The 21,327-nt window shown below is 45.2% G+C and overlaps 1 protein-coding gene across 1 annotated transcript in view; it reads right to left on the reverse strand.

The window, feature by feature from the left end:
• NSMF (NMDA receptor synaptonuclear signaling and neuronal migration factor) overlaps positions 1-21,105 on the reverse strand; it is a 66,640-nt gene extending 45,535 nt beyond the window's left edge. Inside the window, exons 1-8 of the mRNA XM_078783978.1 lie at positions 20,985-21,105; positions 15,967-16,401; positions 14,346-14,421; positions 5,344-5,412; positions 5,020-5,072; positions 1,344-1,439; positions 768-913; positions 593-676 (exon numbers count right to left, since the gene is read on the reverse strand). Coding sequence (XP_078640104.1) covers positions 593-676; positions 768-913; positions 1,344-1,439; positions 5,020-5,072; positions 5,344-5,412; positions 14,346-14,421; positions 15,967-16,401; positions 20,985-21,105 — 1,080 coding nt within the window. The remainder of the gene's footprint in view (positions 1-592; positions 677-767; positions 914-1,343; positions 1,440-5,019; positions 5,073-5,343; positions 5,413-14,345; positions 14,422-15,966; positions 16,402-20,984) is intronic.
• Between the last annotated feature and the right edge of the window lie 222 nt (positions 21,106-21,327).

Consider the following 21,327-nt stretch of genomic DNA (forward strand, 5'->3'; position numbering starts at 1 on the left):
TTTTTCTGTGCAGCGCTTTCGGAGACATAGACGTGCAAAGTTTTTCGGTTTTTCCAACATGGCGGCCGAACAACATGACCAATGACGTCATCATAATTTTTTTTTTCTCCACCAATTTATCCCTGGATAACGCTGAAGAAATTTCATCTTGATCGGATGAAGGTTTGTACTTGTCGAATTATGACGTGATAATGGAGGCACCTATGACAAATGACATCATCATTAACATATTTTATTCCCCATGAAGAGTTCAATACAATGAGCCATGTCTCAAAAATTATATATCCAGTGCTTTCGGAGATATAGAGGTGCGACGTTTTTCGGTTTTTCCAAGACGGCGCCCATACCACGTGACCTATGACGTCATAATTATCATTAAAAATTTTTTTACAGATGGAGTACCTATGGTGAAAATTTCCTGTCAATCGGACCAACAGTTGTAGAGAAAATCATATTTATTTTGTGCGGACAAACAAACAGACAAACGGACAGACAAACAAATGGACTCGAATGCAATACCCTCTCTTCAGGCGAGGGTAACAATGTCTTACAATTCCCCCATCTATTGTCAAATGGTATCAGCCTTTCTTACATAAAGTATAGCGATGATGGAGGGGTCATCTCTCTTGATGATTGTTGGAATGTATTCGGCCTTTGGCACTTTGGAGGAGATCAGCTGCAAATAGGCAAAAAAGAAACCGTACATTGTAATGGAGGCTGAATTTGACCTTTGAACCTCACTTGACTCCTTTCACCATTATACTCACCATGACTTTTGGGGGAATAAAATCAGCTCCTTTGCAGGCATTGGCTTCTGCCTCCTTCTCGGCATCCCAATTAACACTATCGAGGTCGACTGCAGGCTCCCTCAGCCCGACCTTGCCGCCAGGCCTTGTTCCCTCCTCTTGGGATTCTGAAAAAGCAAAGGTATATATAGTTCAGTTCCTGCTCGCTCCAATCACTCTCTACTGATTGCAAATGTTCCATGACAGGTTAATCAAAACACGGAGCATATATTTATGGGGTTGCAAGGGACTTCTAGACTTTGGGTCTTTTGCAACAAGGTAAAGGTAAATGGACCGAGTCGGAGAAAAACACAAATTGATATATGGAGAGCTCAGGAAAAGGCATCAATGCATCACCGATGGAAAATGGACTTATGAACCTCATGAACTTATGAGCTTCATCTTGATTAACGAAAAAGGCTCGAGTGACCCGCGGTGAAATCTATCTATGAAAACCCGGGCACACTCCATCAGGGAGTAACACTCGACGTGCAGCACTCCATGCACAACGAATAAAAAATGCCGTGAAAAGATTGCTGATGAGCACGCACGACGTACGGAAACGAGAGTCGAGGACCGGGTCGGACTTGGATTGGGGAATCTCCCCCCAAGCTGAGAGGCGTCCGTCGCGACTGTCCTGACGATCCAGAGAGACTGCGAGAGAACGACAAACACACGTTATTCCCACTTTGGCTATTATAGCAAGCCTTAACATATGGAGGAATGAATGATCGTTTTAAGGCCATTTTCCCCGCTAGAGCGGGGGTTAGCCTTGCGGGCCCCATGACAATCATGGCTCCCTGTTTGAGGCAATGTTTTTATGGCCGGATGCCCTTCCTGAAGCCAACCCTTGGTCACGCTCTTACGATGCGCAGGGATACGGTGTACCTATTCTAAACCGGGATACACGCCGGGATCATTCATCCCAGCAAGCTGGTACTCAATTTGCCGACCTCGGAAGGATGAACAGACTGAGTCAACCCCCCTGGCGTTAATTCAGCGATCGATCGGGATTCGAACCCAGGATCCTAGGTATCCCAAGCCGGCACCCTAACCGCTAAGCCAACACCAGGATCCTTACATATGGAGGGAAATATCATATTACAATTTCATATTCATATTCCAATTTGGAAAAACGGTGTTATTGCTCAAAAAGGCTTTCCACCTTATAACGCGATAGCTCCTCTTCCCAATCAATCTTGTTTCAATGCTCCATATTTAATGTCCTAATTGTGTGTTTTGCTTCCAATTTGGATTTGACAATGTGGAGACGCAGCAATGGAGATGGTTTTGTGGTCATTGATAGCTTTGTGGTTATATTTTCTTTGCTAATTAGTGTTTTAATGATATATTTACATTCTTCACCACAAGCTGTGCACGTGTGACACAGCGAGGCCGTTGATGATAGAACTGAGCTGCAGAGGCGGGATGGCTCCTAATCATAACTGACTGTGCTGATATAGTGTAAAGCTAGGCCTCAAACCGAGGCTTATTCATTGTTCCGTAAAGGTACGTTTTCAAAAAAGATGAATTGCTTGGCCGACCTGTTTGGCGATGAACATTCATCCCATCTTAGGAGCGAGCTCCTGATGCTGGGAACTCAGAATGAAATCCCATATAATGTTTTATCTGAATCCTGGATGAAAAGCCCTCAGTGGCCGAAATTTCACATATGAGCCTTTGCTTTCTTGGCAGTTGTACTGGATGGTGGCAACTTCATTTTTGAAGTGTGTCAACCAATGTACTTCTTCTTTCATATGCGAGTAGTATAATTGGCTGAGGCGGAAGGGAATGCACCTGTTCCGCTGATGGTCCTCTGTAGGTTTGGACAGGAATTTGGAATTTGTTCGTGGTGCTGTCGATAGCTTCACTACTCTTCGCCAAGCACACTGCGGGATCTTTAACATCCACCTGTACTAATGCTGGTAGATGGGAGGCCCAGTTTACACACATTGAAGTTTATACCAGTTTGTTTACACCCGTTTACACCCAGATCGTCCATCAGAGGGACTGCACACACATTGATGGCTCGACTGGCTCGTCCTCTACCTGCAAGACACCAGGATGACAGTTTATAGCTTGGCCGAGATTCAAACCCAGGCTTGACAGCTCAGAGGTGAGTGTGCATACCTCGAGGTCATTCTTCCAGCCCTGTGTCAACTAATGTGCTTACAATTACATGTAAAAGGACATTGATGTACTAGGTCATCCATGAGCCTTAGATATTTATAACAGCACCACTCGTTTTTAACGTCCACCGATTCTTTTGAAGGGGCTAATCCTGATATCAATGAATCCCGTTAATTCACCCCAGAACCACTTTTTTGAAATACCAACTTTTTTCCTGGAAGTCCATGTGTTTTTTTACCTCTCCCACCCCCCCCGCCCCCCTTCCCATGCCTCCATCTCCCCAAGCCCTCTCCCTCCCACAGATCTCCCGAGGTCCCTGCTCTCAAATGCTGTACTTGTGTGCTTCCCTCTCTCTCCCCCATCTTGTCTCCCGCTCCCTTTATCATATGTTTTATGAGTCAGTTTGTCTTTTTGTGATTAATGTTAGCTCTTACACGAGCCTCGATCTTGTATACAAAAAAAAAAAAAAAAAGTTTGTTTGAGGTACTGTACATTAATTAATATTTATTTAATATTCGGATTTAGTGTGTCGCACTGTCCCCATTGTTAAAAAAATACACAACTAATAATAATAATAATACATTTATTTTATATAGCGCTTTTCAAGAAGCCCAAAGACGCTTAAAAAAAATGAAAGTGATGTCGCTATAAATGATGCTTTTAATTTATAACCTCTTGATCAATTCAGTGCCCCTTCAGGGATTTCAACCCAGGACTGACAGTAGAAAACACTCATTATGTTTGCGTGGCATCCTATAATTGATTTATAATTTTTACTCTTCATTCATCACAGAGTGGATGAAAAAAATAAAATGAATATAAATGAAATATATATAATATATATAATATATATATAAATGTATATAATATATATAATGAAAATAAAATAAAATAAAATAAAATAATGAATTAAAAAAAAAAAAAAATTGAGTACCAGTTCTTATTCATCACAGAGTGGAGAATGTTGTGTTACTGCACACAAAAAGCGTGAGACATTTAGTCAGACATTGATAATAATAGGTGCATCAAGTGCGATCCACCCTGCTTCTAACATTAAAAGTATCATTGCTCATGTGAAACTGCCCCCATCTTCCCCATCATTATTTGCCAAAAGCATTCCAGGAAAACTATTTGCTGAGAAGATAAACTGCCAATTTTATGAAAACTAAAGGGTGTAAAATGGACATGAACACCTGTATAGTACTGTATCAAGTTAAGATGCAAACCAATTATGAAACCGGTTTGGTATCATGAAGGGCACAGGTCACACATGTGAGGTGGTATAATGAAAGTCTAATTAGGTGATTTCAATGGGCTCGGCACATGAAGTGGTGGAACAAACAGGATGGTAAGGGCACGGGAAGGCTGTCAAGGACACTGGTGATGATGGAATAAAAAGAAAGCGGAAATGCAATACGATGACGTCAGGACATAATATTGGGGGATTTTAAAAGGTTTTCGAAATGACACGCACATATCATAAATGATTCAGGATAGACACAGACATGCCTTCCTGGAAAAGTAGGCGGATTCGATTTTTGAGACAGGGTTCACACAATATAGATGAAAGAGACCACCTTTAGAGGCCATTTTTCCCCGTAGAGCAGGGTTTGGCCTTTTTCGGGCACCTTGGTCCCCCTTTTTGAAGCAATGTTTTATGGCCGCATGCTCTTCCTTCCACCAACCCTGTTAGTCGCCTCTTGCGACACACAGGGAATTACCAGTCAACTGGTACTCAATTTGCCGACCTCAGAAGGATGATTAGGCTGAGTCAACCCCCCTGGCGTTAATTCAGCGATGTGACCGGGATTCGAACCCAGGATCCCAAGCCGGCACCCTAACCGCTAAGCCAACACCAGGCTACACAATATAGAGGAAAGCAGTACTGTATTGTGCTTTTGTTTCCCAAGGCCACCCAGGGCTGTTATGCTAATAACAAGCACGCACGCACACAAACAAACAAACACACACATCGAGGTGTGTACCTTATGCCGTCACAACAAGGCAGTATCGTCGAGACTAAACTACCACAGTCCGACACCAAATTGCACTCGTACACAAAGAATATACATTTACTCAAAAGTAAAACCAATGAATGGCTTACCTGCACCTCGTCCGCGCTGTCGCCCAACCATACGGAGATGCTTGTGGAAGTTCCTGCAGACACAATGGTGTAGACGAGTGCAGTGGTACAAGGGTGAGGAAAGTACAAGCCAAGAAAATTGTGCAGCATTAGGTTCTGTTTCAAATCTAAAGACACGTCATCTTTTAGTGAGTTTATTCAACATGGGCATTCAGAAAGTTAGAAGGCAAGAATGTTCTGCCCCTCATATGGGGTCATTGTCTGCAGAATGACATCTTATGTCCAAACCTGACGAGACATAAAAACAGCCATGGATCGTGTTCCTCAAGGATGTCCCATGCTTACCTTTGCACCAAGGCCGATGGATCCAGATCTCTTTTTCGACGTTTTCGTTCTGCGTATCCTCGGAATGCTCTGGAACGGAAAGGAGGCAAATTGGAGTCAAAACCATATATTTATCGATCAGCTGATGCGGATTATCGTTAAGTTATAAAGGAAATACACGACATTTAGCACTAATGTTAATGCTGTATTATTATAGAGATGAGAAAAGATTGGTTTTAATTTAACCCGTGATTTAGTCCTTTAACCACTCTAAATTTTATTTATGAAAAAATAATAATTCCCGAGTCCTTTATGATAAAATTTATGAAATATGAAAAAAAATTATTTATGAAAAATTAAGAAATTAAATTATGAAAATTATTATGAAATTTATTTATGAAATTTATCTAAATTTAGTCCTTTATGAAAGTGCTCACAAAACTAATATTAGAACAGCACTCGCTGCAGCGCATACCTCGGCCAGGGTGAACAGTTTATGTTTTGGACCCCAATGACAAACCGGACCTGAACCAAAATCGAATCCGCTTCTTTTTGTCACCGAGCCAACTCATCCACCTAGTTTCGTAACAAGTCGTCCACGACTTTTTCAAACATCATGCTATATATCGTTTTTGGCCCAATCTATCAATGGTGAAGAATCACTTTAAAAATTCTCGGATCCGGATCCGGATTCAGATCTTCACCAAAATTGAATCAACTCTTCCCTGTCTCACACCCAACCAGTCTGAATCAGTCTCTAACTTTTTGAGATATCCTGTTCACAGACGGACAGACAAACAAGAATACGTCATGCACAGCACGATGCCTGCAAAATCCACCCCTCCCCCCAAAAACGGTTGCCATGGATACATCAAATTGCCCATTTCATTAAGATTAAAATTGACGATCTTAATCAAAGCTTGGGTCAATCACACTAAAATTGATGATTTTTCAGATGAAAATTGATGATATTACAAGTTTTACCTTGAGATGACCTTTGACCTTTTGACATTAAAAATAGTTGGTTTGTCAATTCGGTGATGCACTATGAAATTTTCTTCAATCTGCAGGTTAATCGGATGAAAATTGTTGATTTTGGAAGTTTGACCTTCAGTTGACCTTTGTCCTTTTGACCTTAAATAGTTGGTTTCCCAATTCAATGAGGCAATATGCAATTGCTGTTTAATTCTTCAAGTCAATCAGATGGAAATTTATGATTTTTCAGATGAAGATTGATGATTTTAGAAGTATGACCTTAAGTTGACCTTTTGACCTCAAAAATAGTTGGTTTTCCAATCTAGTGACTCAATATGTAAATGCTATTCAACTTTCAAGTCAATCGGATGAAAAATGAAAATTTTAGAAATTCGACCTCAATATGACCTTTGACCTCAAAATCAATAGGCTTCTTCTTTATAATAATAATAATAATAATTCATTTATTTTGTATAGCGCTTTTCCAGAAGCCCAAAGGCGCTTTGACAGAGTGGAAAACATAATGCATAACAATACATGAAAACAACAATTGCAAAAAGACAAGAATCAATAGGGAAATATTTAAAGCAAAAGGAGGGAGAAGGAGAAGAGATAGTCAGGGGTTAAATGCTGTGGGTTGAATGTTGAATGCAGTGTTGAACAGGTGGGTCTTTAGTGATGTTTTGAATGTGGTGAGTGAGGAGGAGTCTCTGATGGTGTGAGGTAGTGAGTTCCAGAGGGTGGGAGCAGCGATGGAGAAGGCCCTGTCCCCCCAGGATCTGAATTTGGTCCGGATGGAGGGGGTCAGGAGGTTGGTACCAGCAGAGCGGAGGTTGCGGGTGGGAGTGTGTCTGGAGAGGAGGTCAGCCAGGTAGGATGGGGCCAGGTTATGGAGGGCTTTGTATGTCAAGAGGAGGATTTTGTACTGGATTCTCTGGGGGATGGGGAGCCAGTGAAGCTTGTAAAGGACGGGGGTGATGTGGTCACGGGTCCGGGAATGGGTGAGTAGACGGGCAGCGGAGTTCTGAATGTATTGGAGTTTATTGGTTTTATTATTTATGGCGAACCAAATTTATGGCGAACTCTACCATTTGGTGAAGTTTCGTGAAGCTCGGTTTAAAATTGGGACCTGTAGGCGATTGACATACAGACAGACAGACATGGGTGAAACCATAACCTCCATCCACCTCAGGTGGCGGAGGTTATTATCGGATCCGAATCTTCACCAAAATCGAAACAATTCGTCCTTATCACACACCCAACCTGACCACCAAATTTCGTCCAAATCTGTCCTTAACTTTGAGATATCCTGCTCACAGACAAACAGAAAGACAGCCAAAAAGACAGAGGTGAAAACATAACCTCCGTCCACCATCGGTGGAGGTAAAAAGTAAAAAGAAAAACGCTTTAAGTTGTCATTCATCAAAAACATGCTACAGATTCCCAAACGTTTGGTTGAGTGGCTTAAGATGCATTTCCTTCTACAATATCTGATGTGGGTTCGATTCCCACAGCTGCCCAAACACCCCATCGACATGTGAAAGTGCTCAACAGGTGAGCATTTGATCATGAGTTAAAAAGATGGGGAATGGTCCATTGAATTCTATTGAATTGAATTTGAAATTCTTGAAAAAAAAAATTGCATTTTTTGAAAAAAAATTCAATTTTTTTTTTTACATTTTTGAAAAAGGAATATTTTTGGGGAAAATTACATTTTTTTTAATGGGACACGCTCCGCTGGTGGTATTCAGCTTTGGATCTTTGAATTTTTGGTCGATACTTGCGATTGTATATTTCTGCTCGATTTTCACTGAAGTAGCAATGGAAGTGGGCCTTCACGTGTTGCAACTGTCAGAGGCCTGCCGTGTTTCTGCTACGCTACGATGGACACACCTTATTGTCCAGAGCATCCTGGTATGAGAACGCAAGCACGCTACAAGGCCTCCTGTCCAAATGGAATCAAGTCTGTCCAAATATACTTGTGTACTATGTATAGCCATTCCACCAATGGATGGACACATGACCTGTGAAGGGGTTGTGATGCAGAAACTGGGGCGAAACGCTTTCTTCGACATAAAATTCTGTACTTCCTGGCTACCTTCATCCCGATGTTACAGAGCTGTGCCATTTTGCCAAATCCTAATGCGTAGCATGGAAAAGGCCCAAGCAGATGGTTTTAGTGCAGTTTCGCAATCTTATGCTGGCAAGAAGAATCCTGATGGCCCACTAACAAAATGTCGCAAATGACTCCATGGCCAGGAAGTGATGATATAGGATTGGTGGAAATTGCTCAGTAACAGATGTACTTGTACTCACGCGATTCTGTGCTTTCGCAATCACCAGCAGCCCGAGCGGTACGGTGGGTTGGGAGAGAAGGAAAGAAAAGAGCATTAGATAGCAATTAGACTTCTGCCTGATGTCAAGTGTGAAGCAAACCAATTCAGCACGTTTCAGCTTCCATGCTTACATCGCCATGTCTTGATTTTTTTTTTCAACAAAATTCCCATTCCTACTGACCGTTACCACCATTAATACGTCAACATTTATCAATGGCGGTTGGAGTTTTATAGCTGGAAAAAGAAAAGCTGCAAATTCACGCTTACGATTCCATCCTTCTTTGCAAACAGAAGCCAATTATGAAGGTATACCCACCCCACCTCTCCACGCTTTCCTCCACTGGCTGCTACAAACCTGCCCTTTCACTTACACCTCCCCTCACTCCTTTCTCCTCCAAACCTATTTCCCTTCTCTCCACACTCCTCCCACCCACATTTCTCTTCTCTTTTTTTTTTCTTTTTTTTAAAATACTGAATCGAGGCTCGTGAAAGAGCTGACAACCGCGAGGGAAAGACAGCACAGTGGGACCGCGAGGGAAAGACAGCACAGGGGGACCACGAGGGAAAGACAGCACAGGGGGACCACGAGGGAAAGACAGCACAGGGGGACCGCGAGGGAAAGACAGCACAGAGGGACCGCGAGGGAAAGACAGCACAGAGGGACCGCGAGGGAAAGACAGCACAGTGGGACCACGAGGGAAAGACAGCACAGAGGGACCGCAAGGGAAAGACAGCACAGAGGGACCGTGAGGGAAAGACAGCACAGAGGGACCGCGAGGGAAAGACAGCACAGAGGGACCGCGAGGGAAAGACAGCACAGGGGGACCATGAGGGAAAGACAGCACAGAGGGACCGCGAGGGAAAGACAGCACAGGGGGACCATGAGGGAAAGACAGCACAGAGGGACCGCGAGGGAAAGACAGCACAGAGGGACCGCGAGGAAAAGACAGCACAGAGGGACCGCGAGGGAAAGACAGCACAGAGGGACCGCGAGGGAAAGACTGCACAGTGGGACCACGAGGGAAAGACAGCACAGAGGGACCGCGAGGGAAAGACAGCACAGGGGGACCATGAGGGAAAGACAGCACAGAGGGACCGCGAGGGAAAGACAGTACAGGGGGACCCCGAGGGAAAGACAGCACAGAGGGACCGCGAGGGAAAGACAGCACAGAGGGACCGCGAGGGAAAGACAGCACAGAGGGACCGCGAGGGAAAGACAGCACAGGGGGACCGCGAGGGAAAGACAGCACAGGGGGACCGCGAGGGAAAGACAGCACAGGGGGACCACGAGGGAAAGACAGCACAGAGGGACCACAAGGGAAAGACAGCACAGAGGGACCACGAGGGAAAGACAGCACAGCGGGACCGCTCTTTCCTGCTTTCCCTTCTTTTTCTCAATTTAAATTTTCTTGAAAGCCCCCTTCTCCATTTCCAATGTACAGACCATCACAGTAATTACATATTTATGATTTAGTGGAAAGCATATATATGTAAAACAAAATTAAAAGCATAAAATAAAGGAAATACGTGAACGGCACTCGGTACAGACCAGGTTCAACAGTTGACGTTTTGTATCTCACTGATAGGTCAGATCTGGATTCGGACCTGAACCAAAATCTGGTTCTTGTCACCTAACCGACTCCTCCACCAAGTTTAGTCATAACTCGTCCAAACCTTTTTAAAATACCATGTTATATATCGCTTATGGCGCGATCTCCCGTGAAGAATCACTTACAAAATTAAAATAACTCTTGTATCTGAATCCATATTTACATCTTCACCAGAATCAAATTGATTTGTCCTTGTCATACACCCCCAACCTGTCCACCAAGTTTCGTCCGAATCCGTCCATAACTTTGAGATATCCTGCTATATGTCAGTTTTAGCCCTATCACTCAATAGTGAAGAATCAACTTCTCAATAGTGAAGTTCTCAAAACTTCAAAACTCAAAACTTCTCAAACACTCAATAGTGAAGACGTCTGCAACTGGACCAGACGGCATCAGCCCACGGGTCCTAAAATCCTGCTCTGCTGCTCTATCTCACCCTCTCTCTGTTCTTTTCACCATCTCTTTTGCTCGAGGTCATCTGCCACCATCTTGGAAATGAGCAAACATTACCGCTTTACACAAAAAGGTGCAAAAACAGATCCTTGCAACTACAGACCAATCAGCCTGCTCCCAATTATCAGCAAAGTCATGGAATCCATCATTGCTTCGGATATCAAATCCTTCCTCTTCTCCAAAGGCTTGATATCCGATCATCAATTTGGATTCAGACCAGGTAATTCTACTCTGGACATGTTGCTTCTGCTGTCTCAACAATCGATGGAGGTCCTCAATGCCAAATAGGAAATCAGACCTGTCTCCCTTGACATATCACGTGCCTTCGATACGATCTGGCACCCAGCTCTGCTCACCAAACTCTCCTCCTATGGTATACATGGATATGTCCACGCATGGCTTGCGGACTTCCTCTCTGGTCGTAGTCAACGTGTGGCCCTGAATGGATTTCTCTCATCTCCCCTACCTGTTCTGGCTGGAGTTACCCAAGGTCGTGTTCTGGGCCCTGTGCTATTTCTGGTCTTCATCAATGATCTCTCCAACTCTCTTGAAAATCCTCTATCTCTTGGCTGATGACTCCTCGATCTGCCACTCCATTCCTCATCCCACAGATCGGCAGTCTGCAGCCTCCTCACTCTCTGCAGACCTGGACAAAATCACAGACTGGTCAAACAAGTGGAACATGTCTTTCAATCCTGACAAATCTCACACTCTTACAATGTCTCTCCGAATAGATTAACTGGAAAACCCTACTATCTACTTTCTCAACAATCCTCTCCAAGAAGTTCTGTCGCTCAAGTTTTTGGGTCTCACTATCTGCCATGATCTTTCTTGGGAAAACCACATTTCCAAGCTGGCCGCCAAAGCCAGTCGCCGACTGGGCATTCTCCGTCGTGCGAAGTGCTTCCTTGGCACACCTGAGCTCCTCACCACATACAAGGCTTTCATCCACAGCTCAATGGAATACTGTTCCCCCCTCTGGGCCGGTGCTCCTGCCTCACACCTAGCTCGATTTCACGCTGTTGAAACCAAAGCTTTCAGAATCATTGGAATCACCTGCGATGAAGCTAACTCCGAGGGCCTTTCACTCACTCACCGCAGGCAGGTTGGTGGTCTTTCTATCTTCTACTGACTCCTCTCCGGCCTTGCTCCCCCAGCTCTCTCTGTGCTCTGTCCCCCAAATATTCCTACAGGTCACACAAGCTCTGCCAGCAACCCTTTTATGGTTAAACTGCCAAAATCTAGGCTCTCTGTTCACCATCACTCTTTCATTCCCCTTTTCTCCCGCCTCTGGAACAAACTCCCCCCATTCCCTTCAATCCCACTCCTCCCTCCAGGTCTTCAAAACAGCTGTTCACCACCATCTCTTATCTTCCCCCATCCAAAACCTTGATCTTTTCTACCCCCACTAATTCACCCCAGAAACACTTTTTTGAAATTCCAACTTCTTTCCTGGAAGTGCTTGCAGTGTCCATATGTTTTATACCTATCCCACCCCTCCCTCCCTCCCCCTTCCCACACCGCCTCCCCCCAAGCCCTCTCCCTCCCACAGTTCTCTCGATGTCCCTGCTCTCAAATGTTGTGTTTTGTGTGCTTCCCCCTCTCTCCCCATCTTGTCTACCGCTCCCCTTATTTTGTGTTTTATGTGTCGGGTTGACTTTTTGTGTGATTAATGTTAGCTCTTTCACGAGCCTCGATCTTGTATACAAAAAAATAATAATAAAAAACTCACGATAAAAATTATCTGATCTGGATCCCCATTCGAATCTTCTCCAAAATTGAAACAATTCTTCCTCATCACATGCGCAACCTCTCCACCAAGTTTCGTCCGAATCCATCCACAACTTTTTGATATATCCTGTTATATATCGCTTTTGGCCCGATCTCCCAATGGTGAAGAATCACAGAAAAAAAATTCAGATCCAGATCCAAATCTTCACCAAAATCTAATCATTTCGTCCTTGTCGCATCCCCAATATCTCCACCAAATTTCGTCCGAATCCATCCACAACATTTTGAGATATCCTGTTCATAGTCAAACAAACATACAAACAAACAGGAGTGAAAACAAAACCTCCATCCATAAAGAGTTAGAGAAAGCAATAAATAATAAAAATCTGTATATAAAGTTTTGAATTTAATCCGACACACTGAAGTGTGTTTCCAAGTGGTGAATGCAGAACGATGGATATTAATCAGGAGATATAATGAGGGGATAAACACAAGAGCTATCCGAATTGATGGTGGACTTGACTAACTGCAAGACGATGTGTGCGGAACGTGTGAAGCTGCGGTGAATGTGGATGTGTGTGAAGCTGCGGTGAATGTGGCTATGTGTGTGAAGCTGCGGTGAATGTGGATGTGTGTGAAGCTGCGGTGAATGTGGATGTGCGTGAAGCTGCGGTGAATGTGGATGTGCGTGAAGCTGCGGTGAATGTGGATGTGCGTGAAGCTGCGGTGAATGTGGATGTGCGTGAAGCTGCGGTGAATGTGGACGTGTGTGAAGCTGCGGTGAATGTGGCTATGTGCGTGAAGCTGCGGTGAATGTGGATGTGTGTGAAGCTGCGGTGAATGTGGATGTGCGTGAAGCTGCGGTGAATGTGGATGTGCGTGAAGCTGCGGTGAATGTGGATGTGTGTGAAGCTGCGGTGAATGTGGATGTGTGTGAAGCTGCGGTGAATGTGGATGTGTGTGAAGCTGCGGTGAATGTGGATGTGTGTGAAGCTGCGGTGAATGTGGACGTGTGTGAAGCTGCGGTGAATGTGGATGTGTGTGAAGCTGCGGTGAATGTGGCTATGTGTGTGAAGCTGCGGTGAATGTGGATGTGTGTGAAGCTGCGGTGAATGTGGATGTGTGTGAAGCTGCGGTGAATGTGGATGTGTGTGAAGCTGCGGTGAATGTGGATGTGTGTGAAGCTGCGGTGAATGTGGATGTGTGTGAAGCTGCGGTGAATGTGGATGTGTGTGAAGCTGCGGTGAATGTGGATGTGTGTGAAGCTGCGGTGAATGTGGATGTGTGTGAAGCTGCGGTGAATGTGGATGTGTGTGAAGCTGAGGTGAATGTGGATGTGTGTGAAGCTGCGGTGAATGTGGATGTGTGTGAAGCTGCGGTGAATTTGGATGTGTGTGAAGCTGCGGTGAATGTGGATGTGTGTGAAGCTGCGGTGAATGTGGATGTGTGTGAAGCTGCGGTGAATGTGGATGTGTGTGAAGCTGCGGTGAATGTGGATGTGTGTGAAGCTGCGGTGAATGTGGATGTGTGTGAAGCTGCGGTGAATGTGGATGTGTGTGAAGCTGCGGTGAATGTGGATGTGTGTGAAGCTGCGGTGAATGTGGATGTGTGTGAAGCTGCGGTGAACGTGGATGTGTGTGAAGCTGCGGTGAATGTGGATGTGTGTGAAGCTGCGGTGAATGTGGATGTGTGTGAAGCTGCGGTGAATGTGGATGTGTGTGAAGCTGCGGTGAATGTGGATGTGTGTGAAGCTGCGGTGAATGTGGATGTGTGTGAAGCTGCGGTGAATGTGGATGTGCGTGAAGCTGTGGTGAATGTGGATGTGTGTGTGAAGCTGCGGTGAATGTGGATGTGCGTGAAGCTGCGGTGAATGTGGATGTGTGTGAAGCTGCGGTGAATGGTGCTGTCTGTCCCTTACGCTTGCAGCGTCGACGTTGTGCTGTGAAGCATCGTTGTGCTGTTACTGGGAAACCAGCTCCGGCATTCCTCCTCATCTGCACCAAAAACACGATAGGCCTCGCAGTTACCGTCTCGCTCGACTACAACCACAACGCCCTTAACCATCCCGTCACAACCTGCCGAAAGGCCCACCCGTGGCTTGTGACTGCCTTACCATAAGGCCTATTATACGCTCAAGTGACCAATTTGCCTCACGCATATCAGAAACCTTACGGCCTATCACTTTACAAGCACGACAAACCCCATCGTTAATTCATCCGGCTCATAAATTGCTGCTTTGGTGAATGATAAAATAAAAATGTTTTATAGGCCCAAAGAATAGACCCCAGCTACAAAGATGTTTTATAGACCCAAAGAATAGACCCCAGCTACAAAGATGTTTTATAGACCCAAAGAATAGACCCCAGCTACAAAGATGTTGATAGGCCCAAAGAATAGACCCCAGCGACAAAGATGTTTTATATGCCCAAAGAATAGACCCCAGCTACAAAGATGTTTTATAGACCCAAAGAATAGACCCCAGCTACAAAGATGTTTTATAGACCCAAAGAATAGACCCCAGCTACAAAGATGTTGATAGGCCCAAAGAATAGACCCCAGCGACAAAGATGTTTTATATGCCCAAAGAATAGACCCCAGGTACAAACATGTTTTATAGGCCCAAAGAATAGACCCCAGCGACAAAGATGTTTTATATGCCCAAAGAATAGACCCCAGCTACAAAGATGTTTTATAGGCCCAAATAATAGACCCCAGCTACAAAGATGTTTTATAGGCCCAAAGAATAGACCCCAGCTACAAACATGTTTTATAGGCCCAAAGAATAGACCCCAGCTACAAAGCTGTTTTATAGGCCCAAAGAATAGACCCCAGCTACAAAGATGTTTTATATGCCCAAAGAATAGACCTCAGCTACAAACATGTTTTATAGGCCCAAAGAATAGACCCCAGCTACAAAGATGTTTTATAGGCCCAAAGAATAGACCCCAGCTACAAAGATGTTTTATATGCCCAAAGAATAGACCCCAGCTACAAAGATGTTTTATAGGCCCAAAGAATATACCCCAGCTACAAAGATGTTTTATAGGCCCAAAGAATAGGCCCCAGCTACAAAGATGTTTTATAGGCCCAAAGAATAGACCCCAGCTACAAAGATGTTTTATAGACCCAAAGAATAGACCCCAGCTACAAACATGTTTTATAGACCCAAAGAATAGGCCCCAGCTACAAAGATGTTTTATAGGCCCAAAGAATAGACCCCAGCTACAAAGATGTTTTATAGACCCAAAGAATAGACCCCAGCTACAAACATGTTTTATAGACCCAAAGAATAGGCCCCAGCTACAAAGATGTTTTATAGGCCCCAGCTACAAAGATGTTTTATAGGCCCAAAGAATAGGCCGCAGCTACAAAGATGTTTTATAGGCCCAAAGAATAGACCCCAGCTGCAAAGATGTTTTATAGGCCCCAGCTACAAAGATGTTTTATAGGCCCCAGCTACAAAGATGTTTTATAGGCCCCAGCTACAAAGATGTTTTATAGGCCCCAGCTACAAGCACCAATGAGGTTTGGGTGCGCACCGGCAATGCGATCCATACTGTACATCCGTTGGAGTGATTTATGAGTCTGAAAGGCCGACTGTACAGCCTTTTCATCTTCCAAATCAAACGAATGACTTAAACCACGTGCCGGTGCCTCCAGTTTCAGCCCTTTGCCTCCCAAAGGCTCCTTGCTTTGGCCTTCGGGTGTTTCTCCCATTACGCGCAGCCAGCGGAGGGTCCCCCGACGGCTCTTCTCACTCGTTCTCTTTGGAGAAGATTCATTCTCTTTGCTGCAGCGGATGGTGTGCACCTGAGAACTCGGCGGAGGAGAGCCGCGAGATGAACAAGCCGAAGCGACCGTGCCTGACCGTGTTGCCGACAGGCTCGGGTTCGAAGCGGTGAGAGACTCACAGCGAGGGCGCTGCTTGCTTCCTGTCGGTTCAGCTATGAGACCCGAGTCCAGGAGCTGGGGGGCTGAGGGTGATATACCATGAAGATTAGAAAAACATTTTTTTAAGGGTAGAGATTCACTCACCGATCAAAAGGAACCACCTTTAGAGGCCATTTTTCCCCACAGAGCAGGGTTGGCCTTTTTCGGGCACCGTGGTCCCCTTTTTGAAGCAATGTTTTACGGCCAGATGCTCTTCCTGCCGCCAACCCTGTTAGTCGCCTCTTGCGACACACAGGGAATTACCCATGAACTGTTACTCAATTTGCCGACCTCGGAAGGATGGTCAGGCTGAGTCAACCCCCCTGGTGTTTATTCAGCGATCGACCGGGATTCGAACCCAGGATCCTAGAATCCCAAGCCGGCACCCTAACCGCTAAGCCAACACCAGGCTCGGGATCCTAGGATCCCAAGCCGGCACCCTAACCGCTAACCCAACACTAGGCTCGGGACCCTAGGATCCCAAGCCGGCACCCTAACCGCTAAGCCAACACAAGGCTCGGGATCCTTGGATCCCAAGCCGGCACCCTAACCGCTAAGCCAACACCAGGCTCGGGATCCTAGGATCCCAAGCCGGCACCCTAACCGCTAAGCCAACACAAGGCTCGGGATCCTAGGATCCCAAGCCGGCACCCTAACCGCTAAGCCAACACCAGGCTCGGGATCCTAGGATCCCATGCCGGCACCCTAACCGCTAAGCCAACACCAGGCTCGGGACCCTAGGATCCCAAGCCGGCACCCTAACCGCTAAGCCAACACAAGGCTCGGGATCCTTGGATCCAAAGCCGGCACCCTAACCGCTAAGCCAACACCAGGCTCGGGATCCTAGGATCCCAAGCCGGCACCCTAACCGCTAAGCCAACACAAGGCTCGGGATCCTAGGATCCCAAGCCGGCACCCTAACCGCTAAGCCAACACCAGGCTCGGGATCCTAGGATCCCATGCCGGCACCCTAACCGCTAAGCCAACACCAGGCTCTGGATCCTAGGATCCCAAGCCGGCACCCGAACTGCTAAGCCAACACCAGGCTCGGGATCCTAGGATCCCAAGCCGGCACCCGAACTGCTAAGCCAACACCAGGCTCGGGATCCTAGGATCCCAAGCCGGCACCCGAACTGCTAAGCCAACACCAGGCTCACCAATCAAAATGTTCAATGTATATTTTATTGCCTCGGAAATAAACTCATTTGGCATTACCGCCACCGGTTCAGCGATGAACAAATGTGCTCAAGGATTTTAAAGTAAAATGTCATTCCAATTTATAAAATATTTGAGGCTTAAAGATCCAATCCTGATTAGACACTCGCCAGTGCTAAAAACGCCTCTGGATTAAGTCGATTCAAATTTAAAATTGATAGATTTGTCTCATAAACTTAAAAAATGTAATCAACCCCATTTGTGTTCAGGAACCTCTTCTTTATAAAGACCCTTCCACATCTGTACAAGATATGAGCTGTCGCGGTTTGGTGGCCTCATTATATATGATCTCTTTTCAGAATGAATGAATTCCGGGAAGTTTTGGGTCTTGCCATCGGATGTGACCACTTGAAGACAGACCCCAAGCTGGCTCCCAAAAGGCAGAAGCAGACCGAGCTGCCATTCCTCAGCACCACCAGACATCTTACAATGGCTACGAGGGATTTGTAAAAGGATCAATGAAGCATTGCTTTTCATTACGCGCTGGAGTCGCTGCCTCCCATCATTTGCTCCTGGGCACCGTGAAAGATCATCAACATTTCCCATACGAACATTTGGGGGGAAAAAAGTAAAAAAATGAATGTAGCAACACGTTCGCAACACGAATCATTGATGGATGTTGTTACTGCCATTCGGCTCTCAGACCTCGGAGGGACCGACTGAAATAAATGAAGGATCACCATTGTGTTCAGGGCATCACTTTTACTTGTGAGATACAGTACCCTTCAAAACATCCATCCTACACAACCCCAAATCCCATAAGTCTTCCCTTACATTGTCATAAGTCCAGCTAAGCTTCCTGCTTATTCGCTCACATCACCTGCACCAACCATGCTGGGCCTTTGGATTTCCCGTGTCCATGTTCCCGGTGTGTACCCTGGTTTCGAATAGGTACACCGTATCCCTGCGTGTCGTAAGAGGCGAATAAGAGGGTTGGCGTCAGGAAGGGCATCCGGCCATAAAAACATTGCCTCAAAAAGAGAACCATGACAATTACAACTACATGTGGGCAGGGTACAGCCCGAAGTGGAGATCGGTTTCTGAGGTTTGGGACATAGAATGTAGGGACAATGACAGGGAGATCAGGAGAAGTGGTGGAAGTATTGGTCAGAAGAAAAGTGGACATATGTTGTGTGCAAGAGACGAGGTGGAAGGGAAGTGGTGTGAGAATGGTGAAGGGCAGGCAGGGACAGAAATACAAGTTTGTGTGGCAAGGGTGCCCGGAGGGCGTGAATGGTGTTGGTGTCCTGTTTTCTGAGGAGTTTGTAGACAGTGTGGTGAGTGTGACTAGAGTGAGTGATAGGTTGATGATGGTGAAAATGATGATTGGAAAGCTCTTGGTGAACGTCATCTCCGGATATGCTCCGCAGGTTGGTCGGAGCGATGAAGAGAAGGACAAGTTCTGGTGTGCGACAGAGAAGCTGATGGAAAACGTGAAAGATGAGGAAGTTGTTGTGGTAGGAGGAGACCTAAATGGACATGTGGGAAGGAGTATGGACGGTTTTGAGGGAGTTCGTGGGGGTTACGGATATGATGTGAGAAATGGAGAAGGTGAAAGGATTTTGGAAGTTGCTAATTTGTTGATTTGTAATACTCAGTTCCGGAAAGAGAATAATAAGCTTGTTACACGCACGTCAGGTGGGTCGACGACAACCGTTTTGCCCACCCCACGCATCCTCTCCTACCCCTCATGCCTCCCTATACCCATTATTTGTCCAAGTCTCCATGTATTTTGCTCCCCATCTCTGCTGTTGGTGTTTTCCCTCTCTCTACTGTTTATTTTGTTCTGTTGTGTCCTGATCCATTCATTGTACTAGCTTTTCCATGAACTTTGACTCTATATACAAAAAATTAAATAAACGGTATTTTATGCTCAAAACATTTCCAGCCACGATAAAATTTACAAACAAGTTTACAATTATGCAAAGGCTACAACATATCACATATCCTTCTTTCCTGGAAGTCCTAGCAGTGTCCATGTGTGTTTTACCTCTCCCACTCCCCCCTCCTTCCCATGCCTCTTACACCCAAGCCCTCTCCCTCCCACAGATCTCCCGATGTCCCTGCTCTCGATGTCCCTGTTCTCCCACTCCGTTTATCATATGTTTTATGTGTCAGTTTGTCTTTTTGTGATAAATGTTAGCTCTTACACGAGCCTCGATGTTGTATACAAAGATTTGAAATTGAATAATTATGCTTATAAAAACATGAAAAAAATTCTATATTTTGAAGCTAATCAGTGCAAACAAAAATAAAACAGCACTCGGTTGAGAGCATACCTCTGCCAGGCTGAACAGTTTACGTTTTGAATCCACTGATAGGCCGGATCTGGATCCGAATCTGAATCAAAATCGAATCGGCTTGTTCTTGTCACCTGATTAACTCATTCACCAAGCTGTGTCCTAAATCGTCCACAACCTTTTGAAATATCATGCTCTATATTGCCTTTGGCCCTATCACTCAATGGTGAAGAATCACTTTTAAAATATTTAAAATTCTACTAGCCGGATCCGGATTTGTATCTTCACCAAAATTGAATCAACTCTTCGTTGTCACACACACAACGTATCCTTCAAGTTTCGTCCCAATTCATCCATAACTTTTTGAGATATCCCGCTATGTATCGTTTTTGGCCCTATATCTCCCAATGGTGAAGAAGCACTTAAAATTCTAGTAGCCGGATCCGAATCCGGATCTTCACCAAAATCTAATAATTTCGTCCTTGTCACATACGCTACATCTCTGCCGAATTTCGTCCACATCCGTCCACAATGTTTTTTTATAGCCTGTTCATAAACGAACAAACAGACAGACAGACAAACAGACAGGGGTGAAGACATAACCTCCATCGCCATTTGGTGGCGGGGATAAGAAGCTAATCAAGTCAACTTGTGAACATAAATGACTGAGGTTTGGTACAAGGTTGTTTTAGTTGAAGATAAAAACTGTAAAAGCAAACTTTTATTAAACGTCACAAATCCCACATGAACTATTCACACAAAGAAAGTTTCTTGAATGTCCGATAAAGAAACCATCAACGAAACACGTCGGATGCCAGCAAATGAGCACCTGCTCTGCATGCCAAGCTCACCGTCTGGGCAATTTAAAGCCATTTTGATATCTGGATTTCTGACTTCCTCGACACGAGCAGTAAATGCGTAGCTATCAATGGAACCCTCCCCTCGCATCCCCTCTTCTCCTCTCTTACTCTTTTTTCAGATGAGTACATTATGTCATGGAGTATGACATCTCACTGACAGACAGGAAGCAGTTGCGTCACACTCTGCCTATTTGTAATGGATTAGACGCTGGTGTGGAACACGTCCTTCAACCCTGGAAAATCTCTTCCTCTTACCCTGTCATTCTGGAAGGATCGTCAAACTAACCCATATGTATCCATTTTCATGGGCACCCACTGGAAATGGTTCAGTCTCTTGAACGTCTTTGCCTCCACCATCAGCCATGACCTCTCCTGTGCTGACCACATAGCAAAGTTGGCCTCCAAAGTAAGCCACAGACTGGGCAACCTTCATCATTCCTTGAAAATTCAGAATGACTCAATCTGCAAGGCCTTTGTCCTTAGCTCAATGGATTACTGCTCTCCCCTATGGAATCCAATGCTCTCAACATTATTGGAATCTCTCGTGATGAGGCCGAAGTAGAAGGTGCGTTGCTTTCACATCACATATAGATCGGTGAACCCTCTTCTTTTTACCACTTCTACTCCGATCTAGCTCCATTTGCTCTCTCAGCCC

This window comes from Myxine glutinosa, chromosome 8 (genome assembly GCF_964187855.1).
Source record: "Myxine glutinosa chromosome 8, kmMyxGlut1.1, whole genome shotgun sequence".
Lineage (NCBI taxonomy): Eukaryota > Metazoa > Chordata > Myxini > Myxiniformes > Myxinidae > Myxine > Myxine glutinosa.